General features: G+C 35.4%; 2 protein-coding genes across 2 annotated transcripts; both read right to left on the minus strand.

Moving 5' to 3' along the window:
• Nucleotides 1-666: 666 nt before the first annotated feature.
• On the minus strand, nucleotides 667-6,465 carry LOC137922517 (uncharacterized). The gene is made up of 4 exons (XM_068765563.1): nucleotides 6,307-6,465; nucleotides 4,524-4,655; nucleotides 1,899-2,074; nucleotides 667-757 (listed from the first exon to the last, which is right to left on the minus strand). Exons 1-4 carry the CDS (start codon nucleotides 6,463-6,465, stop codon nucleotides 667-669), a joined length of 558 nt encoding a protein of 185 aa, XP_068621664.1.
• Nucleotides 6,466-14,689: 8,224 nt separating this feature from the next.
• On the minus strand, nucleotides 14,690-25,493 carry Bmcp (uncoupling protein Bmcp mitochondrial). The gene is made up of 6 exons (XM_068764925.1): nucleotides 25,224-25,493; nucleotides 23,624-23,771; nucleotides 18,146-18,350; nucleotides 17,019-17,276; nucleotides 16,127-16,213; nucleotides 14,690-14,845 (listed from the first exon to the last, which is right to left on the minus strand). Exons 1-6 carry the CDS (start codon nucleotides 25,285-25,287, stop codon nucleotides 14,726-14,728), a joined length of 882 nt encoding a protein of 293 aa, XP_068621026.1. The 5' UTR covers nucleotides 25,288-25,493; the 3' UTR covers nucleotides 14,690-14,725.
• Between the last annotated feature and the right edge of the window lie 696 nt (nucleotides 25,494-26,189).

A 26,189-nucleotide genomic window follows, 5' to 3' on the forward strand; every position in this document is an offset into this window, starting at 1 on the left:
TTTCAAGTATGAGCTATCAAAAAGACAATCAAATATGGACATGCGCAGAAACGCCATTACTTTCCGATCCCCCTAATAGTTCTACATTTGTTTTTTATCATTACATAAGCAGGGAGCCGGTTGGCATTTACTGCTTTCTATAGAGGGCTAAAAGTGCTTATTATAGACTTATATTGAGGAACTAAGGTCAAGGAGTACCGCAGAGACCTCAACTAGGTCCAATACTTTACTACACCAGAATTAATAGAATTCTTTATCATTAATAATAGCTATAATTTTCCAACTCAAGATATTTAGATTCTTTTCAACATAACACTGCTCGACGTATATCTTGGATCAGTTTTTAGTGGCCCACGTCCAGTTTCTTCTGAGGACCTTCATCAGGTCGTCAGTCCGCTTTATGGATGGACCTCCTATGCTATATGTAATCTCTAGATCTCATTCAAGAACTTAAAAGCTCCCGTGCCCATTTGCTTAAAGCTAAGTCAATCTAATGTTGACCTCTATTTATAATTTTGTGAGAATTGTTCTAATAAAACCACTATATTCTCGCACCACTTAATTCGGAAACGAAAAAAAGAGGATATAAAATAAAAAAAAGTTTACAAAATATATAAAATATATTCAAAATAAATAAATAAAAAGGTTATAAAAAAGTAGATTCCGTCATATAAATGTTACGTTTTGAAAATCCTTGTCTTTTTGATTTTGATCTTGTTTCTCACTCTGTTTGTCATCATTTTCCATGTCTGTTTGCCTGCGAAAAGATATTTCATTATTAATTTATTATTTTTGATACATTTTACTATTTTATCTTGAAATTAATCACTTGTGTGTTTGTGTGTGAAAGAATGCCGAAATTGAGACTTTAGTAGCATAGCCAAATATCATTGGCGAATATAAAGCTCAACGAATCCGCTGGCTTGGTCACTTGGAGCGAATGGGATCGGATCGGAGCGTGAAGGTAGCGTACCTGGAAAAACCGAGGGGTCGAAGACCAGTGGGTAGACCCAGGTATCGCTGGATCGATCGCGTTGAGGCAGACTTGCGCGAATTGAATGTCAACCAATGGCAGACGATGGCGCAAGATAGAGGAAAGTGGAAGTCTCTCGCTTCGGAGGCCAGGACCCGCTTTGGGTCACTGAGCTAGCGGAGTAGTAGTAATAGTAGTGTTTGTGTGTGAGGAATGAAAAGTTGTAATGGCAAATGGCCGCTTCTGTATTGGAGGTTCCGTAGCTCATATGATGATAATGTACGAATCGCATTTTCAGGGGAGCGCATATTGATTGAAACAAAAATCAATTTGCACTTTAAAACAAAGTCGTTATTAAGACGTTAATAAATGATTTTTTGAAAATCTTTACTTAATATATATATTAGTTACATTACAGTTAATAAAAAAATTTAAGGTTTAATAGTGTATACCACTACTGCAAAACTTTATTAGCATTGTAACTGTAAGATGTCCACTGCTGGGAATACATCCTCTACGGCACCAGCATCTACCAGAGCGGACATCAACCAGCGTTTTATATCGATCTTAATAAATCATCAGCCCGCCTTGAGGGTGAACATCGTATACCTCGCTTGCCGGCTGAAAGTCATCACTCCAGAACCTTAAAGCCAAAACTGCCGTCTATTCTTCGAGCTACATGGCATATCTACTGCCATTTCAACATGCCAATCCACTAGGACAAATAGGTTACTTTCAACTACAAATATTCTCCTTATATTTGATCTTATATAGAAATCTCTTTTATTACCCTTTCTATTGTTCGTTGACCGATTGCAACCTTCCCAATCATCACTCCTGTACCGTCAGATGCACTTGATTTCAGCTTACAGCCTCTTGGAACCTTTGAAGCCTCTTGGAAGGCTTCAGTAAACACGTCACTCACCCGGAGCATCCGAATATATCGCGCTCGGTGACCTCGTAGAAGCGTATGTCGTGTATATCGCGGTGGTCGTATTCGCGGAGTCGTCGCAGCAGTTCCAGCAGTCCGCGCACGTCAGAGTCCTTACGCGCCAACCGCCGTCGCAGCGCTGCCAACTCCGCACGGAGCTCTGCCACCACCTGCCACCACGCCCCCTTCACTTCCAGGCCAACAACAAGCCTAACTGCACATTCCAGTGCTAGCACGACCAAGAAGAACAAGGAGATCGTTTCCATGATGACCAAAGAGGCGATAGATCATCCGTATAACAAAAATTTCGCCTACGACAGAAGCCATAATTCGTACTCATAACATGTCAAGATGGAAAACCACAGAAACTACGGCTACCAATGTGAACACAGATGCAAGGCACCACGATGACTAGTGCACACACTGAAGTATGTGCCCACACTTTCTGACCATAGTTTTGTGTCAATACTTTTGTGCCCAAGCTTTTGTGCCCACACATTTATGTCCAATCTTATGTGCTTATACTTATGTGCTTATACTTTTGTGCCCATACTTTTGTGCCCAAACTTTTGTGCCCAAACATTTATGCCCAATCTTTTGTGCCCATACTTTTGTGCCTATACTTTTGTGCCCATACTTTTGTGCCCATACTTTCGTGCCCACACCACACATCACACTGCAGTGCAAGTAAACATCTCGCAGAGAAATCTGAAATTTTCACAAGTTGTATTAGAACGCTCTAGAATCTCTGCCATACTATATTATGTAATTATTCAGCTAGTGAGGACATATTTAAATTAAAAAGAAACCGATAATATTACCTACCGCATCGCACAACGAGTACAAATATTTATATCACTTTAATTTTATTTTCACAATTTCATTTTTAAAGTAAACCACGCATGTAGTATATTCAGGCTGTTAAAAAGATTATAAACGTACGTATGTTAACATGAACATTGGTATTCCCAAAAAAATAATATTATAACTGGTCACGTATCTTTTGAAAATTCAATAACAAAGTCCGTCGAGGCAAATCTTATGAGTTTCACACGCAAAAATACTTCAAATAGTTCCAGTTACAGGAACGAACCAATATCGAACATAAACGCTCTTGGCAACTCATAGGTCTCCTCCAAAGTCGCCATAATGTCTGGACTTGCGCTACCTGCATCCAGCTATTTCCCGAGACTAACTTTGTAGATGCAGTTTTGATCCAGCTCTTCACGGGACACGGGGGGTTCTCCGAGTACCTTCACCGGTTCAAGCTCAAGGAGGACCCCTCAAAAATTTTACCTAACCACCAAAGAGAAGAAAGGAAGGCGATGAAAGCAAAAAGGAATGAAAGAACAAAAAACAATTGCAAGATATTGTGAAGGATAAAAGGAAAGAATAAAAGAAATTGAGAAGAATGAAAGTGAGTGTAGAATAAAGATAAAACCCTGAAAAAAAATATTTGTAAATAAAGTCTCTGTCCCAAACAAACTAGGGTTACGAGAGGCTCCCAATAGCGGGGACCATAAAAATGCAAAAAAAAGGAGGACCCCTCGTACTTCTATGAACAGGGCGTGGACCAGATCGTGGTAGCCCACTGTCCCGCATACAGAGAACTCCGGGTCGACTCCGAATGCCGGTTACGCAGTAAGGTTAGCAAGGACTCTATGGCCTCGCTGATCCAAGGCAACGAAGCAAGACCAACATTCACAAAAATGTGCAGAACGATTGCAGATAACGTGATTAAAAGAAACAATAGTTAAGTTAAAATTAAAATTGTAAATAAAAGTGTAAAAATAGGCAATTAAATAAATGAGTAAATGAGTCGTCAGTCAACTTATACGGTCTACCTGCAGCATCTCCTGGCTCTAAGTTGCCATATGAGAACTTTTCTGTCCCAACGGCCAAAGTCGGTTGCATGAACAATATGAGGAATATACCCACCGCTGCTTCTTCGACAAATTCTTCGATCAACGTCAGTGACTTTGGTTCTTCTGCCGATATCCTCATTTCTGATTGAACCAGCAAAGCTTCGAGAATAGCACTCTCAATTGATCTATAAGACCTTGACCTATAAGGCCCATCGTAAGCGACCACGCCTCGGTACCAAGTCATCACTGGCAACACACATTGATCAAGTACCTTCGTCTGCAACTGCAGCATTTCGAACAAGAAGTTTTGACGCTTTCCTAAAGCTTAAAGTGATCTCTTTCTCGTCGGTCGGATATATGTATATATATATATATATATATATATATACATATGTATGTATAAATATATATGTGTGTGTATATATATATAGACCATGGAAGTTATAAGAAAACGTTCTTACTACGCTGAATATAAGTTTTGACTTTCATGTTGCAAAAATAGTCCTTATTTCGATCGCCGATTATAATTTCGTAATAAAGCGATTTAAAACAATACACGCTTATAAGCACCTGACGTTAATTATAAGCATATATACTTATAAGTAACCAATGTTAATTATAAACATTCATACTTACAACTGTCGTTAATTATAAGTATACATACTTATAAATAACCAACATTACTTGGTCCGGTTTCAAATAAGAAATAAATATCCCAAATACTGGTTTTTTGATTAGTTAGTTTATATCCTACCTCTGAATTTCTTCGCCTCTCCAGCATTATTCTGGAGGAAACCTCCGTCTCCATCTCCTCGACGGCTCGCGCCAGCAATCCGTTCTGCTCCACGAGATCTCCGACCCACGAGCGCAGCAACTCCAATTCTTTCTGATCAATGTGACACTGTTCTTTTAACATTGTCACAGTAGAAATATTCATTTCATATGTACCTATACATCTTGTGAATTATTGCAGATGAGCCTAATTAAAACATTCTTCAACTTGTAAAGGTACGAGGAAGATACAGGTAGAATACACAGCGTCGAGTATATTTTTGTGATTACTTTCACAAACTTCCGGAAGACATCAATCATTTCCTTCGTTTATAAGTTGAACAATTACTTAAAAAAAATTAAGGAAGGATTGTGTAGTTTTTATTTGTGGAACATTATAAAATTATTGCATGTGTTACTAATTTTATGTACTCTTGAAACAGGTAATGCCTTTAGGAAACTTTCATTGAGCAAAAAGTAAAACTCGAGTTCAAAAAACAGAGTTTGTTTAAATTGCTTGGCTTTTACAGCATCATCTGACATGAGTTCACGGAGCGGAAGGGTCCGTGAACTATACAGAATTTTATTTGCCGAAACCTTATACTGACGTTAACAAATCTTAAAACTAACTTTTTACACAACCAATCACAATCTCTACTTTACAACCAATCACACGTACCGTCTGTGTGAGAGTGACGAAGGATGTGTGCGATAGAGAAAGGTATATATAACGGTATAAGTCCGGACAGTTCTAATTCTGTAGCAAGCAGTAGCCTTATAAAAAGCACAAAGTTACTAATGTAGCTCGAAGTATTGCTCATTGGAAGTTGCAATGGGCGGAGCATATCGCTCGTGGTAACGATGGCAGTTGGGTGCCGAAATGATCTCGTCTGGCGACCACTAGCAGGTCGACGCGTCGTGAATAGGCATCCTAGGTAAACCTACGACATAGTAAAAGTCGCAGGAAGTAACTGGATGCGAGCAGTGCAAGACTGCTCCTCATGGCAATCTTTTTACCAATTGAATTCGTAAACATTTAAATCTCAAGCAAACACCAGCCGCACTGGACGCAGGACTCGCCATTAGGTCGTTTCCCGGAAATTCAGTCGCAATGGATCGCTTTACCCAACTCCAACGCGCTTATTGTGTGTAACAATTTTATATAGGCGCAAAAATTGTGATCATTATTACTATTAAAAAATAAATTCCAGGAAATTACCTTTTCGTTTAACTAAACAAATTTTAAAAGACATCTAACTTATTATATTTATTAACATTATCTGTGCAATAACATTATGTGTACATTATAAGTGCGATCGAACCAATACTGATCGAAGACAGTTAGATGATATTATTTATTACTGTATTATATTTATAATATGTAAATGAAAAGAAAAGGTTTAACGTTTTTTAATATAAGTATATATGTTTTATACGTATGTATGTATGTTTAAGTATGTATGTCTATGTATATTTATGTTCATTTGTTTGTGAATATGTATTTTTTTGTACACGTGAACTACCCTTTATAAGAACTTTTATCTTTTCCTTACTATGGTTGTCTGTAAGAGATTGCCTTGTGTGATAAGACCGCTCATTGTACATATTATTGTAAAACTTATTAAATGTATCTTATCGTGTACAATAAAGAATATGAAATAAAAAAAATAAATAAAATATCAGTGTATTGTAACAATTTTTAGTTCACTAGTTTTCTCTATGTAAGAATACAACGTAAACAGAATGATTCAAATTAGGGGAATTACCTGCGTCTTGTTCTTCCCTCCGACTTTATTAAGGAGCTCTATCCTCTCCTCGTAGGCCCTTTGTACGTCTTTAAGTATGTTCAAAGTGGGGCCGCCCTTACAAACGCACACTCCGCCATTTTGCTCAACAGGGTCAGGGCTTAGTAAATTTTCCTCCATTATTATTTAAATTAAAATCTTTTCCATCTGCAGCCACTCATACTGAGTTTATTGGAAAATCCATTTAATGAGTGTTAAATGATTTATTCGAAACGGATTATAATGACGTTTGACAGATGACGTCGCCATATTGAAATAATTTTCGCGCCCAAAAAGTATATACTGTTTACAAACTCTTTTATCTATACATTTAAATAAATTCGAAATTGCTATTTGTAATATTAAAAAAAATCGCTTTTAGCGCATATATATAGATATATATTTACGGCATATATTATACGGCAAATATACCATTGTTTTTAATTATGTGTCTATTTGTTCCGGTTTATCTCTGAAATGGCTAGACCAGTGGCGTAGCTATGTTATTTGGGGCCTGGGGCAGATTGGGGCTTGGTGCTCCCCCCCCCCCCCCTAAGGAGTGTAAATAATTTCAAAATTCAGAACAGAATGTAGTTAATATATATTTTTTCTTGGTTCAAAATAATAAATATATTTAAAATAACATTAGACCTTAATAAAATTTATTGGGAAAATTTAAAAACGAACATTCCTCGCTTTTTGGCCTGCAAAGTCATTAATCACATTTTCAAAATCAATAGTGTCGACTAATTCATGTTCTATTGACATTATTGCAAGATTATTTAATCTATTTATCATTAAATAATCTTGCAATAGTGTAATAATTTATTATTTTGTCATTTAGGGCCCTTTTAAAAAACACTGTGTTTTGCGAATGAAAGGCTTAAACACTGTGTATATTATAATTTGTAACCGTTTATTTTTTTTAATGTTCATATTATTTAACAACTTTTTAACCACAAAAATAGTAAAATTCGATATTCTTTTTATGTTATTTACTTTAAATAATGGTTTTCATTTTTCTTTTAACATTTCATTATTCATTATTCAAAAAAAAATTATTTTCAACTTTGTGCCCTTGTGGTGCTACTTGTGGTGCCTGGTGCGGCCGCCCTGCTCGCCATCCCCTAGCTACGCCACTGGGCTAGACCGATTTTGACGTGAATTATACTGGCAGGTAGCTGATGTAATAAGGAGTAACTTAGGTTACTTAATATAATATTCCACGAGAAGTCGTGAGCACAGCTAGTACATAAAAAATCGATTTATTGAAAATTATTGCTTAAATATATAGTGTCACAGGATTAAGTGTTGAAGAATTTTATAACTTTTTGGTAAAAAATAGTGAATTCATAGTTAACGTATTTACATTATAATTTCAGACATTTGACGTTCATCATTGTACAGAGGCCTCTCCCATAATTTTCCAATGATCGATTAGAAATGGCATCCGTTTAACATTTTCCAAGGGTTGCCAGTCTTCAATTTTGAGAATGCTTAACCACAACACTGTATCTAATTCCAATATAACTTTATAAGTACAGTATTCTTAATTGCACAACCGTGTCACTAGATGGCGCTGTATGCATGATCGATTATCGACAACCCTTTCGATACTGAACCGTGCGTATGCGCCGCGATGTGTGCACATTGCATGGCGGTAAGCTGATGTTCGAATTTTCTTATCTGTGTCATATATTTTAAGATTTTACTGGTATATTAATTAATAATAAAATTTATTTGGTTGTGATAAATCTTATAACAGGGATCTACACATAAGCCCGCATTACAAGGTAGATGACGGCTAACTCTAGTGAACGTCCAGTGAACCAAATCTGACTCCAGCGCTGGTAATGAAAGAGTTAAAACTACCCTCTTTTAATCAGCTATAAGGAGACACGGCAACAAATAAAAACAAATAAATATTTCATATAATTTATTCCACTAATAGATTTGGCGCTGACTCTTTGTACCTACATTTAAAATACACTTACATATTAATGTGTTCATAACACTTGCTTAGATCTAATACAAAAGGAACCGATTGGTGCAACCGAAAACCAAACACGTTTATGGTTTTTAAGCCTGATATCAGCTCGAGTTCTCGCCAGATTCAGCTAGGACTTAAAAATACATAAATGAAGATTATATTTATATATACCAGTCGTTTCAGCTAATAGACGCCCACTGGAGTTGAGAACTGCCCCCAAAAAGATATTTATGGGAGGATATATCATAATCACCTCCCTAGGTTGGAGATTGCAGTAAATTGAGAAGACGATGCTGCCCATCCTCTGGAAACTTGTTTGTGGGCAGTGGCAATCCTATATAATTAACCCCATGATCAATGATCGCAAATCTCAATCCTCTACCACATTTAATTGCTTAATATATATTGATTACAAAAATGAGGGTAGTATGAAAAATGTTTTTTACAGATTTAATTTGACTCGTATACTTACATCATACGTTTTCACTATGAAATAAATTAGTAACTTCTTGTAGAACTTCTTTTAAGGCTTTTACATAAAAAAAAGATTTTGAATCAATAATACAGATTTAAAAAAAACACAAATTTGTTGCAGATTCTTCACAGATTGAATTATGTTTGTAACTCTGGTTACACATTAGATTCTTCTTCCATTCTTCTCTTGACTCTTTAGAATCCAAAGTGAAATATCAAATTAATAAATATATCACACGTGGTCACAACTCGAGCTATGTCTATATTACCGATATATATAATGTTATTAATAAAAAATAATAATTTTAATAGTGTAACAAATGGGTGTTAAAAATTACCTAAATCTGGAACAGTAGAATCTAAAATAGTTCCAAAAAAATGTCCTCTACATTCAAAAGTGACATCAAGAAAAACAAGTGACATTTATACTTCACTATATATAAATTATTTTGTTGCAAGTACATTGTGTATTAATAATTGTATTCCCTCATATAACGCGGAAAGTGCCCCCGTTTTATCTATATGAAATCAACAATTATATATAATCATAAACATATGTTATATGTCAACCATTTATATATTAAGTTATACAAAGTCAAAATAACGCGTTGTACGAGAATACTCTTATATAGTATTGACTATAACGCGTGACTATACGTTTTATAGGAGTTCTGTCCGTTCATAGAGTATGTCACCTGAAATTTTACATTTACCCCACAAATCCTTGTATATACTCACTATATGTACAACCATAGAAATTAATAAATATTATTAAGGCTTTATTTTAACTTGAGTGATACATATCATACATAGGTTCTATCAAATTCGAGCTTATCTTTTCAGTTTTCATCCTTCTTACGTCATATACAACTGATTATTATAAATGACATATAATGTTAAATTAATAAATAACAGGCGGTGCAAAAGTAATTTCATAATTAGAACTGGCAGCCATATTGATATAAATTAAAAAAAAAATTTCAACAACAAACATTAAACCCCATGTTGTTGATAATTTTTTTAAGTGTTAAAATATAAATTATATGTCAAGTGGCAACATTGAACATTGACATTTTAAATTTGTTACAACTAATTCTCTATATATCTACATCATATATGTCAAAGCGTATTGACATTTGGCGCCATTTGTAAAAATTAAGGTGCGTTCAAATTACGACATTTATTTTGTGCCATCTGTTACTATAGTATTCCTTGCACTGAATCTTGTTCTAGAAAAACACAGCGAAGCCTTCACATAGCCAACGGTTTCCAATCAACAAAATGCATTATTTAAAAAAGTATATAGTTAAATATCATTCTAAAAGATAATTAACAAAATAAATTTATAAATCGATAAATAAAAATATTTTGAACAAAAATACAGACCTGAAATACGAAAAGTTTATATAAACGTACATAAAATGCGAAAAATAAAAGCATTCATCTATTTATGTACACATTTATATTCACCGGACATAGGTACCATTAAATAATTCAGAACATATCTGTTTACTTATTGATAACGGTAAGGATGTGTTTACATTAGCTCAAAACGTCAGTCCATTTTTGTCTTTTGAACGCAACGGTCGCGTTTTCTGGCTCTTACATCTTTAAACCACTACCGTGTTTCATTAATTTATATTTAACATGAAATGCACGTCAATTATAACTATAAGAAACTAGATATAAGACAGTAAATCAGCGAATAAAAAATTGACTTGAAAACACATCCTTAGTTTTTTTTGCTATTGTTGAAATGTGCTAAAATCATGTACCTTTAACTTGTGCAGTCCAAGATCACAAATACGATTACAAACATATATATGTTAGCTTTGTCCGGCAAATATAGTACAGTACCATATACATAGTTTTTTATTATGTCGACACATATATATATAAAGCAGAAGTGTAATAAAAACTATGAATTCCATTGCAAACATCTTAAAATTAACGTATGATGGCCTCTGTGTGTTGTATATACTAAAACATCATATACAATATTTAATATTGATAAAATATATGGAACATAATGAGAAGTTGTACATGCATGGTTTAAGATATAACATTTGAATGCATATTGGCTATGTATATATATCAACTTTATGGAGTCGGCAAATATTTGTATGACAATATATACTTTTAAAATCGGATTCCAAATTATGTTCATAATGCTTTCAATTCTTTATTTAAATTATCAAAGAATATTTATGTTCCCAGGGATCATACTGTAAATATCATCATAGGAAATCGCACACCTTGTGAATTGTGTCTTCGTCTCAATGCTATTTCAACAAATGTAATTATATATTATTATATAATTCCACTGTGTTTACGCCTGTGCTGTTCAGACCTGAGGTATTTAACGTACAATTGGTAAACTCATTTCACTCCACCGTCTACGGATGTTAATTCACGCCTGGGAATAAAAACCATAGCGGCCTGCCGACGTGAATTCAAGCCCGTGGGACTTGATTTTGATTAAATTTTTTTTTTATATAGATTATAAATCCTACTTATTCTTATAAGTGTTAAAATCTTCTAGAACATATATATATATATATGGGGGGGGGGGTTGTCAAGTGTTAAGGTTCTGGAATGGAGACCTCGCAGCAGCAATCGCATGTTGGACAAACTGAGATTACAGACCATCTTCCAACCGATCTCATTGGAAACTATAATGATGATCATGACGAGAGCAATGTTGGTGATGAAACAACACAAAGCAAATATGCATCCAAATGTCCTGCCAAACATGTGCAGCCTAGATTCATAAATAGGATTGCTTATATTACCTACACAGGTACTATGTACCACAATTATGTAAAATATTTACAAAATCCTCTTAAATATTACAAAACAAACATCAAAAGAAAGAGATATTAAGTTATATTAACAAGGATATGGCTTTTATAAATTATTTATACAGAAAAAAAATATCGATAAAGAATGTCCAATTACATTGTAAATTTTATCGGAATGAATTTTTTGTATTTGGTTTTATTTATTTTAATCACACTCAAAAAAACAATTAAATATATATTTATCGGATATTCACAAAATATATAAATGTCTCACTAAAGAATGTAGATATAACGACAGTAAAATTTGCCGCCATTTTGATTGTCAACAGAGTCTGCAACCGTCTCACTCGCACAATAGTGTTGTGCTTTGCGTTCATATCGATAAAGCTTTACAACGTAAAAATATTAAAACAATTTTACAAAACAAAAACTTGGCATTTTAGTTTCATTTAAAATTGAAAATATCAATCTTCCTATAACGCGGTCCTCCTATTACACGGTAAGTCTGTTTCTTCCGATTGAAAACATTTGGAAGAAAATTTCAAATGACACAATATTTCGGGATTAAGGAAATTTGTGAAAAATATACAGCTTTCGAATTCGTTGTCGACTCTTCCTAGATCAGAATTTTTTGGAACTCTTTCTATTTTGAAGTATATTTCTATATGTGAGTACAAATTTATTATCGAATCTATTAAAGGAATATTACAATAGTCCTGCTATTGTAATATTCCTATGACATACACAGGTGTTTATGTTATAAAATTAGAAATTATTTTGTGAGCATGTAATATATACATTGCTCTACTATATTAAAGATATTGTGTATAACCAAAACAAAAACAATTTGGGTTTATTGTGAGCTTCTCTCAGATTTACAGAAGCCTTTTAAGCTTTTTAGCTTTAAGCTGAAAAATGCCATTAAATATAATTTCAATTTAATTCTAGTTTGTAACAAATAGGTCTCTTATGGCATTCTTCTTATGATATAGACAACTGGTTACTGTAAATATCCAATTTAAAGTAAACCGCAGACAAACGACGAATTCCACGAACGAGCCCATCGGGGCTGACGGCGCGCATCAAAAAAGTGCAGGTGGGGTTCTATTGAGCGCAAAGTAAAAATTACAATACAAGCTCATCTTCTGGTGGCGTTATTGTTTCTTTACCTCACCTTTCAACCCAGAGACCAACAGTCTAGAAATGACCTTTTTGCGGTATTTAAAGACGGCTCTAGAGGAAGACCAGATAGTTTTTCGTCTGACTTTCGTCCAGTCTGCGATACGAAGCGATTACAAAGCGAAAGTCGGCACGCTAACCGCTCCGCCTTTGGACCGCGCCTCGATACACGCGTTGCCTAGCAACGAGCTCTTACCCACGTGTCTGCGCAGTCGATCGCATCGCGGCGGCGGCGGCAATGAAACGGATAAATGACAGATGGCGCCACGGTAGACGCAACAAAAGTTTGCATCGCGCTGTTGAGAGTCTCCGAGCTCATTATAACTGCGAGCGGAGGTGCGGTCAACATTAACAAGAAGCTACAGTACTACCTAGTCTCCCACAAGTATTTGTGAAGTTACAATCTAGTGTTAAATGATCAGTATACCTCCGAAACTACTTGTTATCTCGGTGCCGTGAATATGCAAATTTTTTAGTATAAATGAGATTTGATTTCGAATCATATTTTGACACGCGACTATTTATCTTTTAAGTTGAACATATAATACCAATAAAGCCAACAAAATTATTTTAATATCTCGAAACGAAAATTTAAATCAAAGTTAATTTTTATCGATATTCGCATAGCACAGCCCTAACAAACTGTCTTCCTAAAGCATGGATGCACAGACCGCGGCCCGCCGACGAAAATAATACTCTCGTACATTCGAAAAATATTGAATTCTGTTCCAGAATAAATCCAAACAAAATTAATTACCTATACTTCTGGCGGCCGGCCCGCCATAAGTTCATGATTTTCCCGAGTGGCCTTCTTAATAAGCCTGTGCAACCATGCCCTAAAGCCTCTCCGCGTATATAAATGCATACCCTGCAATAAAATACTACTCGCAAGCAACAGGTACAAGTATTATGCACACTAAAGACTATGCCGTGCGATGGATATCTGAAAAGAAGAGAGATATATATCATATATATTTATATAGATATACAACCAAATAAATATAGATTAATTATCAGCATTGTTTCAGCCCGTAAACACCCACAACAAGACATATGCTTCCCCCAAAGATATCTATGGGAACGCAGTGTGGTATTATGGTACATAGAGATCGCTGCTGTTCATCTTCAGAAAACTTGTTTTTAACAGTGGCAATCTTATATAATTGATACATACATTGTGTGATATAAGACTGTATCTCTAGAATCGAACCCGCGATTACAATCGCAAGTGTCAGTCCTCTACCGCTGAGCTACCACTAATCAAATAACATATAAATATAATTAGGCGGAACACTTGTAATGTTTGTGTTAAATCAGTGATTCCAAAAGTGGTCTATATCGAACCCTAGGGGTCTATGACAACCTGCAAGGGGTTTACGTCAGCGAAAAATAATTTGGGGGTCAATGAAATGGGGATCCACAGACTGGACATCATTAGCCGAGGAGATTTAAGATTAACCCTTACAAAATTGACGCCAAATGTTGATAATTTATTATTAAAGCATCAGGTTCATCCTTCTAACTAAAAGTATTGACTTATTGCTTGTTATTTTATTTTAAAAAAAATTATGTTTATTTAATGTTACGTATATTTTACATAACAGATACAAAATTTTATTTTGAGTAGTTTTAATTTAAATTCAATTAATAAATGTATAAATTAACATGTGTTTTTACTTTAAGTTTTTAACACTAAACTTCACTACAGTTAGAAATTTACAGGAAATCAATATCAGGTAAGTAGGAGGTCTACCCAACACCAAAAAACATGGCAATCATCCTGAACAAGGTAGCTAAATAAAATCTATATTTAATAAATCATCAGGTGTTCAACCCACATCATCAGGGTTGGGGGTGATCTATGTCTAGCAGTGTACATCCGGCTGAAATGATAATTATGATGACTTACCCTATAAGCTCCTAACCTTCTCTCCTAAGGTCCATATATATAGCGACTTCAGTAGAACTGCTTGAGCTGCTCGTAAGTGAGGAAGAAGATGATATTCCATGGTCCCATCCGCAGCCAGGTAGGTACGAAACCTTTGTACAATGCGAGGAAGCCTTCGTTGCGGACCGTCTGGTGGTAAAATTATTACAAATAAACTACTGTAGATCCTTCTAGAAGTTAAACGGATTTTCAAAGCTGCAATGTATGACCAAAACAATTTACTTCATATTTCATTATCGCTGTATAATGACATCATTATATCGTTATATGATTATTTATGACCCTATCCTTTCCCCTATCTATAGTACATATTTTGTTTAACCCACTTACTCCCTCTTACATTAAATCTAGATTTCTTTAAATTAGATCATCGGAGAACTTGAAATTGACTCAGTCTGATCATTCTACTGTGTTCATGGAAAAACTTGTTGCTGTTGTCGCTGCCAGGTTATGAAATGAGTTGCCAGAACCAATAAAACGCTCTAAATTGTTGACAGCATTTAAAAAAAATTGTAAAAGAGCACATCTTTAATCTCTAAAGTAGAATATTATGCATCATCCGTTATTTATTAATATTTATGTAATTCCTTTTCCAGATAAATATATGTATGTGTGTATAATAGTGTATGTATTTGTATGTATGTACACCCTAAACCTCCTTCTTCATGTCTCTGATCATCCAAAGGTTGTCAAATAGTTTCTTTTCTTAGTTATTGTCTACGGTGTAAAAAATTGTATATAAAATATATAGATTTATCAGCCGTTAGATGCTCACTACATGGGATAAGCTTCTCGCAAAGATTCTTCCTTTTTTTTACCGTGCAGTAATCTATGGACTTGGTTGCTGTCGTATTATATATATATATATATATATATATATATATATATATATATATATATATATATATATATCACCATGTAGAGTATAGAGTGAACGCTATGAAATATATATTTTTTTTATTAGAATACTACAGGCTGTATAAAGCATGCCAAAACAGATATTAAAAATACAGTTTACTATATGTTATCTGTGAAACCTTATTTACTCGAAGCTTTGAACTCCAGAGACGAACCAAGAGGTTCAGAGCTTGGACCTTAAGCAAAGTTTCCAGTTTATCTGTGTTCTACAGACTACACTTTGAAGAGTGTATGTCTGAATCATACCAAATAATTGCTCCATCTCCTTTCTTCCATCGTACAACAAGATGTACGGATTTACGACATCCATATACGGTTGAAATTCCTTCCACTTGCACTAAGCGTTTTGCTAATACAGTGCGAACAGCCAAGGTGTAGAACAATCTACCTAGGCAAGCATGTACCGTCATAGACCTCATCGCTTAACATCAGACGAGACATATGTCAATTCTTCGCCTATAAAGGATAAAAAATCACCTGTATAATACTCACTTGCACAAAACAATCCACGGTGCCCTTATATATCCTTTGCATCGGTTCTTTAGACTCTTTCAGATTTCTTTGGTTCATCAGCCGTGTCTGCAAAAAATACCAGATTGTTGTAACATCTCTTTTGTTCTGTATATGAAATTATTAAATTGTAATATTTTAATATTTATAGAATAAACAAACATATACATTGCAGTTTAAAATATCAACGTAATGTTTAAGACAAAATTTTCATTTTTCAAGAATTTCTGTATTAGGATGCGTTTACACCAGAATATGTGAGGTTGTTTAGAAGAATCGTAATAATTAAGAACCAATAGAATCACTCCATTTATATATTCATACATGCAGCCTAACTATAATCCTCTCTGTATAATATATATACTTTCACTAACACTTTTATATCACATTTGAATAGCTTACATAAAGATTGTTTATATTTAATTTTGATATGTAAATGTTGGAACTCTAGTTTCAGCAGGCGTCGAGAGATGGCGCTAGTAGGTCCCTGCGAAAACGTATAAATTGCGCACCGCACGGTAGAATCGTCATTAACAAGGTAGACCCAACAACGATAAGACATATGCAGATAAGCACTAACTATTCAAAAACAAGTCGACTATTAAGACTTTTTTTTAATATTATAACAATGTAAAAACTTATTTTTAGACTTTGATATGAAATTATATTTAAAGGCATTTATGAAAAGATTTATTTTATAAAGAAATTTTAAAATCATACTTGCCACATATGTGATTGGTTATGTGTAAAAGTTTTAAAGTGGTGAATAAATAGCATTTGTCAATAAAAAAAAACTTTAAAGCTTCAACCTATTGTGTTCCCAGACGGCAGTCTCAAATATTAAAGTTTTTCGGTGAGAATAAGAGGTCCATACCCTGACTACGTCGAGTGGAGTGCTGGCAACAGCACTGCCGAGGCTAGCCAGCAGGCTGGAGGCGAGGTGGTTGAGCGGCGCGTCGCCCAGCGCTGGGGCCAGGCGCCGCTTGCACGCGTCGTAAGCGGGCAGCTCTACCGCCGCGATGAGCGCCGCGCGCTGCGACGTGGGCCCCACGCCGCGCCATAGCCCGCGCGCGCCCTCCGAACGGTACATCTCCACGAAGCACCGCACCAGGCGCCGCTTCTCCGACCCCACCTGGACATGCAACCACGGCCCTCAACATCATCATGCAAGGCATAAGTCTCTCGCAAAATTCGCCACGATGACCGTTCTTGCGCTACCAATATTCAGTTACTTCCCGTGAACTTCATAACATCGTCGGTCTACCTAGAGGGGTGGGGGTCTGCCCTCTCAGGATCCACCGTCACCTAACTGCTACTCGATAACCTTTCAGACTTAACAGCCATCAGTTGCACCAGCGATTTCCTGTGTCCACTGCCACGGAGGAGCAGTTCTTCAAGCTACGTCGATTACTTTCATTCCTAAGCATAAACCCTATCTATTGCTATTTGGGTAACCTTGAACTTTCTTATAGGATCTATCATAAATGACCACGTCATATCCGACAGGAAATACAGGTCAAAAACCTACATTTTCAGACATTGCGGTTTTTTGATCAAAAGATCATGATAATGATGACAATGAAATCGACATTGTGATCATCACTTCAGCCGTAGCATGTCCACTACTGGACATAGGCCTCCCCATACAAATCCAATGCCCAATCCCCGTGGAGGGGTGAAACACGTGTTGAGTGATTTGGTGGTGGCGGTTGTGTGATTCGCATTGTTTGCCGCATGCGCATTTATCAACGGGCTGGCGGGCGGTGCATTTCATTGCACGACTACCACTGCATGTGCGGAAGTGGCTAAATATTGGTCCATTTCTTACTTAGGATGGACTTCCGCGAAGTAACGCCTGATTCCATTAAATCCAATACCGGTTGGAAGCGGCCTTCATACACCGTCTTTTAATAACGAGAACATCTGTCCACATTGATATTTCTATGGCGTTTCGAGCGGTTGTGAATTTTCCAGTGAAGTCCAAAATGTTTTTGCATATACCTGCATCCGAACCTTCAGCACGTCCGTGGGGTTGGCGATGGCGCTGGACAGGCCCCCGGCGAAGGCCGCACAGAAGGTGTTAGTGGGCAGGTGTTCCTTGGAGCCGCCATCAGCACGCCGCGACGCCAGCACCTTTTTCAGCGAGTAATAGGTCCCGAACTTTATCGTACCATAGGTAGCCTGACGAAGTACCGCCGGCCATATCCTGTAAACGTTCGTAGAAGTTGCTAGAAGAAAGCAGAAGTAAGAAGAGCAAAGAAGATGAAGTTAAACTCTCTTGTTATATAGCCTAATGATCGAATATATTAACTTCAATCGTCAATCGTTTCCGATTGATATTATACTTAAAAAGAAAGCATACTAGCTGATCCCGCAAACGTTGTTTTGCAAAAAAAATTAAAGTTTTTAATTAACAAATGTAAGATAAGGGTTGATCGTAGAGGGGTGAAAATTTAGGTTTGTATGTATTTTTGTATGCTGTATCATAATAAAATAAAAACCAAAAAAATTGTCTAAAAAATTAAAAATAAAATTAAGGGGTGGACCACCCTTATCACTTAGGGGTATGGAAAACAGATAGTAGCCGATTCTCAGACATACTGAATACGCATGTAAAATTTGGTAAAAATCGGTCAAACCGTTTCGGAGGAGTTCAAGTTCGAACACCGTGACACGAGAATTTTATATATTAGAGATATACAACGCAAATTAGATTTGTTTCTATTCCAATAGGGATATTATATCAAAATAGGACGCAATTTCTTGATACTTACAGTCAAACTGATAATGAATTTAAAATAAATACAATAGTGTTCCATTTGAAAAATTTTGACACATGTGACATCTGACTGCTCGCAGATAAAAAATGTCTACATAATACAATTTAATATTTATTATTCAAACGTTTCGTTCCGTCAACATTTTCAATTATCAGTTATTTGCGAAACCGTATAAAACTGGAGACGATAACAAGATGTACGTATGCAAATTGACGCGTGTTAATGTGTCTTGTCGATAAATTATCTTACGCAATATTTACTCTTGTACAGGGGTGATCAACATTTTTAATCAACGGGCCAGTTTTAACGTTCTTCCTGGCCGCACATATGTAATAATTTTTATTTAATGGAATCAGGCGTTACCTCACGGAAGTCCATCCTAAGTAAGAAAAGGACCAATATTTAGCCACTTCCGCACATGCAGTCGTAGTCGTGCAATGAAATGCACCGCTCGCCATCTTGCTGATAAATGCGTATGCGGCATACAATGCGAGTCACACAACCGCCACCACCAAATTACTCAAGCCAATGAGTAATGGATGGACTTCCGCGAGGTAACGCCTGATTCCATTAAATAGTTATTATTATAATTGTATTTTTAAACTGACGTGTTTAATGAGGGGGGGGGGGGGGCCTTATACCTTTGGTCAATATAAATAAGAGACACAAAGAAGGAAAAAGAAACTCAAGCAACGCTTCCGATTTACACTACGAACACGAACACAATTTAGGTCGTTTTTCCCGCGCTTGACACCGCCTAGTACGTAACTAAGTAATAAAGATTAAAACCTTGAAAATACCTCGTCTCTACCATACACTTATAACACAAGCTTATAGCAACTTAGATCAGAGTTTCCCAAACTTTTTTGTGACGTAAACCCCTTGCCATGTTTTTCTGTGTTAGACAGACCTACTTACCTGATATTGATTTCCTGTAAATTTCTAACTGTAGTGAAGTTTAGTGTATGTAGAAAATGTATTGCGACCACAAAGCGAATACCAACATCCTACAACTTACACAATTTTATAAACATATATAATATTTTTTTTACTTCATAGGTACTTTTATAAATAATGTAAATGTTTTGATATTATAAGATAGTATGATGTAAGTAAATAGGTACTATCAGTGTATGTGTTGAGATCCACTACCGGAGACCTCCATTTTCATTTCATGGACCCCCAAATTTTTTTTCGCTGACGTAGACCCCTTACAGGTTGTCATAGATCCCTAGGGTTCGATATAGACCACTTTGAAAATCTCTGACTTAGATTGTAACACGGATAAATATATTTTAAAATAAGAACGTACAGTACCGGCCATTGATTTTGCACATAATAAACACTGATTACATAACATACTGATTTAGTGATATTGACCTCTTTGAGATTAGAATTATTATGTTTATTTTTATTACGTCTCACTTTAACAAGAGTTTATTATGTCCAGTTGTAATTTTCCTAAATAATTAAACACGTAAACATAATGAGAACATTTTTTTTTATTTTACCCCAAGTTAAAGGCTTATAGAAAAATTGGTGTATTATATACAAAGAATAAAAATAATTATCAAAAGAAGCAAATGTATTTGTTGTAACAGCTCTTAATAGATACCAGACTGTTTGTATTTCGTGAATTTGGTTGATTGGGCGATCCTAATATCATTGGAGAACAACGGTAACCGAAGATGTCATTAACGGAGGGTAATGCGTATGTTTAATATTATTATCTATCTCTGAAACGGTTAGAGATACGGAGCGATATCTGACAACCGTTTTTTTTTATCGTCCAACCAAAAAATTATATCCGCTGATGGTTGAACCAGTGCACACTGCTTCCCACTTGACCGACACGATCAAGGTGGCAGCATATCACTGGACCGAGGCAGTACAAGACTGATCATAGTGGTGATCTTTGGAGAAGACAACATTGCAGTAGGCATCATCGATTCACAGGGTGATGTGTTTTAGTTCATTCACTTCTGCGTCACATAATGACTAACAATCTATAAACATTGCATAGATAATTAACCTGTGAAATGACAATGACAGTCACCTAGAAATATAAAACATAAACATGGCGATATCAATCAAAGTCGGAAGGAACATAGATAAGATAAATAACTAAACACTTCACTTGTTTATGCCCATTATCTACACTTCCTAGAGTATTTCAACCATATAGCATTAAAGTGCTCAATGTGGAGAAGCTGTATGCAATGGAGACGCCAAAATTACACCCCGGAGAAAAGGCGAAGGAAATGAAGGAATTGTAAAAGCAACATTATATCATCGACAACGGTGCATCGAAAAGGGGAATTCCACAGAAATAAAATTATTCACTTACGTCGATATAAATACGGGAATACGAATAAATAAACACACTTCTACTTCGGGCTCCGTGATATTACCACCTCAAGACTTAGAAACAATCCCATATGATGTATCGAAAGGAATGTGAGATAATTTGAAGTATACCAGAGGAAAGAATGAGAAACATTGAAAAGACGAAAGAAGAGAGTGGAAATATTGTCCGATGGAAGAAAAGAGATGGGGAAATTATTCCATATAATTCCGCTGCATTAACAGAAAGAAGAGAATACCGAAAAATCCGCAATCCGCATCTTTTTGCCAAAACTCCATGTTCTGAACCTCTTAGCTCGTCTCTAGAGTCCAAAGCTTCGATCTGGTACTTCGATCCATCACACCGATGGCTACAGTATTCTTCACATGACAGGAGTCGTGCTATATACAGAGTTGGAAAACGTCCTGATGTAAAACACTGCCGAACGTTTTCTAAAATGCCCAGCTATAGCAGCTAATTTATCTTACGAATCAATAAACAACCCAAAGTTGAGATTTGAAATGTAATAGTTGAACAAAAGAAAATATGAAGCACTAAAGAATACAAAAAAATATAGCTAACTGAAATCTTTTACCCTTGTGAACAAAGTACTTTATCAAACAAGTAAGGGTGAACGAGAGCTCTCCAAAAACAAGGCCCATTAAAAAAAATTGCAAATGCCATTTAGGCAGTAGACCAATTTCTACAGACAAAGGATGTTACTTACACTAGTATAACCACTAGATTAAAATACAATGGCGTCTAAGCATGACGCATTAAAAGATAATACTTATCAAAAACTACACTCAGTGTCTTGGAAATACTGTCAACATCATTAAAAAGGTTTCGCCACATGATAGTCGTATTAAAAATAAATAGACTGAACAATCCTAGGCAGTGATGTCGCTTGATTATTTTGATTTCATTTAGGCTACGACTGATAAAGGGCTTATGTATATATCTGTGTTAAATTTTATTACAAGATGTGTTGTTACATCATCTTGCAAAGCAGGGGGGGAAGATCAATAAGATTTCTATTAAAAGTTCCAATGTTGAATAAACGAATTTAATTTTAGTTTATCTTGATACTAAACTTAAAACATCTCAACAAGAATGTGGTCACTAGACGAGAAAACCAAACTATTCAGAAACAAATTCTTTTGCGTCCATGATCTCCTTATTCGAGCAAGGATTCATATTTCCTAGATTTTTTCAAAAGTCTTTAGGACCATGTATATATAAGTATATAGGATTGGTTGCGGTGTTGGAAGGCAATAAGAACCTCATAACTTCCACACACTATGCTGTTAGGACGTCAAAAAGAACAACTAGAATCTGTAATAGATAAGCCGGGAGAAGTTTAGCCACTTTTTTGGTTATGCCTTAAGAGTTCAGCTCTTTACGAGGGAGTAAATAGTATATGACATCCACATCTTAACAAATATTCAAAATAGTGTAGTATTGCAGGCCTGTTACAGTCCAATAACTCTTGAAACCGCAAAATCATCCAGAGCAGTAAGTTATTTAAACATGTCAAAAACGAACACCGCATTAACAGGTCATTTCTCAAATGACCAAAGCAGCATTGGTCCGAACATTTATAAATTGGTGAGGAAAGGAGAGAAATAAGGGTTGGACTGGACGATAAGTAAGCCATGAATTGCAAGGAAACCTCCTTAAACCTGAAACCTGCTACTCCGGTCATCAGATCTGAGCACCATACCCAGACCCTCTCTCACTACTCCACACATTTTCACCTATCTGCACCTGCCCTTTGCCTAGATGACAACGTCTACTATTATTGATAGCTTGCATTCTATTAATGATAGTATCACCAAGCTCTGGACATCAAGAAAGGAAAAAGGTAAGTAACATTTCTTCGCTAGTGCTAAGAGGATGCCAGATCTTTCCAAAGTATCATATGAGGATAATTAAATGGTAATAAAAAGAAATACAACGTAATTTAATAGAATGGAAGTATGAAATAGAAATTGTAATAAAGAAGTGTATAGTAAAATAACAGATACAAAATAAACCTAAAATAAATATATAAATTATAAAACAGAAAATCTAGATAAGGAATTGTTACAGTATAAAGGATTCCCTCCTTTGACAAATGAAGAGAGGCTTTGTATGAAAGTTAAGAAGGTATGGAAATGAAAGAAAGAGAATGAGAAGGACAACAGAGGAATGAATGAAAGATCTTAAGGACAGAAGAGGAGCATGGAAATAACAAAAACAAAATTGTGAAAAATGAATTATAAATAATGTCCCTGTTTACACATTGCAGGGGAGTACGAGAGGTCCCAGAAACTATGGAAAGCTATCAATAAGATCACATTTCTCATCACTCACCCACAATATAAGGCCTTGATGCCTTCCTGCCTTGATGTCTTCACAAAGCAGTCCACCATACCAGTATAGCGGAGTTCCACATGACGAGGGTCAATCCTTTGACCTTGGATTTGAAGACGAGTTTTCGTTGTATCAATTGGGAATGTACCTGAAAATAATTTAACATTTAATCACCAAGGTCAATCTTGAAGTTCACCAGCTGGATTTCTAAAATTTTGGAAATGACCTTATTACAGACATAGCCTAATTAATTAACATTGAGTCTTCTTTTATAGAAGAATACATGTACAAGTTCAACTTAATATGTATCGCATTTGATATATTGATATAACTGCAGTTAGCTCTATGAGTCAGCACAACATAGTTCCTCGAACTATAAAAATAAAGATCAGTTTGTAGTTGGACTATTGCCATGTAGGTATATAGAGGGGGTATGTATGTATATGTGTAGTGTGATGAAGGGTGTGAAGCAAAAAAGTGGGGGGAATTTAAAGTTTGGTTGCCAAAATAGCTACTTTTATCAAAGTCTGTTTACAAGAGAAATTGAGAGAGGGCTTTAAGCTCTTTGGAGGGGAAGGAGGTGTGGATGGAGGAGGGTAGGTTTGTCTCTCAGATACACAGACTTCGTCTACACTGTTGTCCTCAGAGGCAGGGAGAATTAATATGTATTGTATTATAATTTTAGCACTACAACAATCAGTCTCAAACATTTGGTTGTCTCAGACAACCTTGAATTGGAATGCTTAATAAATAGGTGAAAGAGCCACTGTTCACTTCACGGCTTCACCTAAAAATTTTACAGTTCTTGAGGGAGCCCTAGAGTTTAGATAATTTAGTATAAGAGTTTTAAACTAGGTACCTCGTGCCACCCAGCTACAATCCAATCCAGTGTAACCGAGAATAATATGGTGCACCATATTGTAAGCAAGGTTATAACTATGGATAATAATGTGCTGGATTTTATTTTTAATATTCATTTATTATCAATCAAGCAGTTATATAAAAGCCATAAATACCTATCTCATCTCTAGCTAATTACTTTTAAACTGGCAAGGAATTTTTGCCCGAATACCAATTTAAATATATTGGAACTTTGGCTGACACTATTTTTCCAAGTAAATTGTTCTCTGATGGAGCCACTTTTATTTAAAAAATGTTAATAAAGGTTTTGAGGTCTAGTAATGGTCAATTTAAAGTATTTTTTACATTTCTAGGAATGAGATGTGCAAGTTCTTTAAATGTCTTTTTAGTTTTTAGAGTAAAAAATTCAGCCAGCAATAATTTTTTTTAAATAGTTATATCAAGAATATAAAACTCGAAGCGAAAATTATAATCACCAAAAAAATATTCATTCTATTATTACAATATATACATGTGAAATATTGAAACAATATATTATTTATTTCAGCTAATTTTTATATACATACTTAAGAAAAAAAAAACAATTCCAAGAAAGTAGAATGAAAAATAAATTGCGATAAATTGGTTTCTTCTTATTGAAAAAAAAATAAACTATTAAAATTCGCAATCGAATCCGGTAATTACGTGATACAGTAATGAAGCTATTTATTTTTAGTGTAAAAACAAACGTATATCTCACCAAACTCCGCCACGATCGAGGCCAGGCCGCCGTAAATAAACGGTCTCCAATCTCTATCTCCCATCACACGAAAACACTGAAAATACTTGGAGCGGTCACTTGTTTACCACTGCCGGGTTCGAGGCGCAGGTCGACGTTAAAGCTAGTCTTGTGCCGCTCCGGACTTATCCGCACAACTAATTTTCATTGATAATCTCACTAATTACTACGTTAAAAAATTTTTACTACTGAAACGAGTCCTTCATAATCATACGATTTATTTTAACCTAAACGACAGGAAACCAATGTCAAGAGACAAGTATCGAACTGTCAGTTTTAACGGTGTTGCCCTAAAACAAACGACCGCTAATTCTGCAAACCTTTACGGGCCTCCATTGTCAGTCCTTTTGTAGTAATTATTTTCGCCGGACAGATTTAACGTATCTCCCTATAAAGCGCGCTTTGATTAGTGGGTTAAATAGGCATATTTTTGAGCCGAGAGACTTACCTAGTTTATATGAATTTACTATATAAAAATTGTGCAAATGGTTTAATATTTTTAACGTGACCTAATTTTCTCTTTTCACAGTCAATTTGTGTCTCTGTTTAAATGCTATATACATTATACTCCTAGCAATTCTACAAGCTATGTACAGTTTTTCTAAACTTGTATTTTTCACATAGTTTCATTTGATTTCAAACGTTTGGTTGTTTTTATTCTTTACTCCCTGCACCTGAACTACTAGTTTTTTATCTTTATTGACATCTACATGACTGTAACATTTTTTGAAAAGCAAATATTTATATGTTTGTTTATTATTTATTTGTATGTTTTCTAGTATTAACTTCTGTCCGGGGGATACAGAAAAGTAACGTATAACTAAAAATAATATTGACGATAAATTGCAAGAACATAGTAATCAGAAAGTTTATCTTAAATTATCGTTCATCATATGATTTAAATAAAAATACTTATTTTTTACTCCC

This window comes from Battus philenor, unplaced genomic scaffold (assembly GCF_028537555.1).
Source record: "Battus philenor isolate CCGP_79_NKW_IND1 unplaced genomic scaffold, ilBatPhil1.0.hap1 SCAF_2, whole genome shotgun sequence".
Taxonomy (NCBI): Eukaryota; Metazoa; Arthropoda; class Insecta; order Lepidoptera; family Papilionidae; genus Battus; species Battus philenor.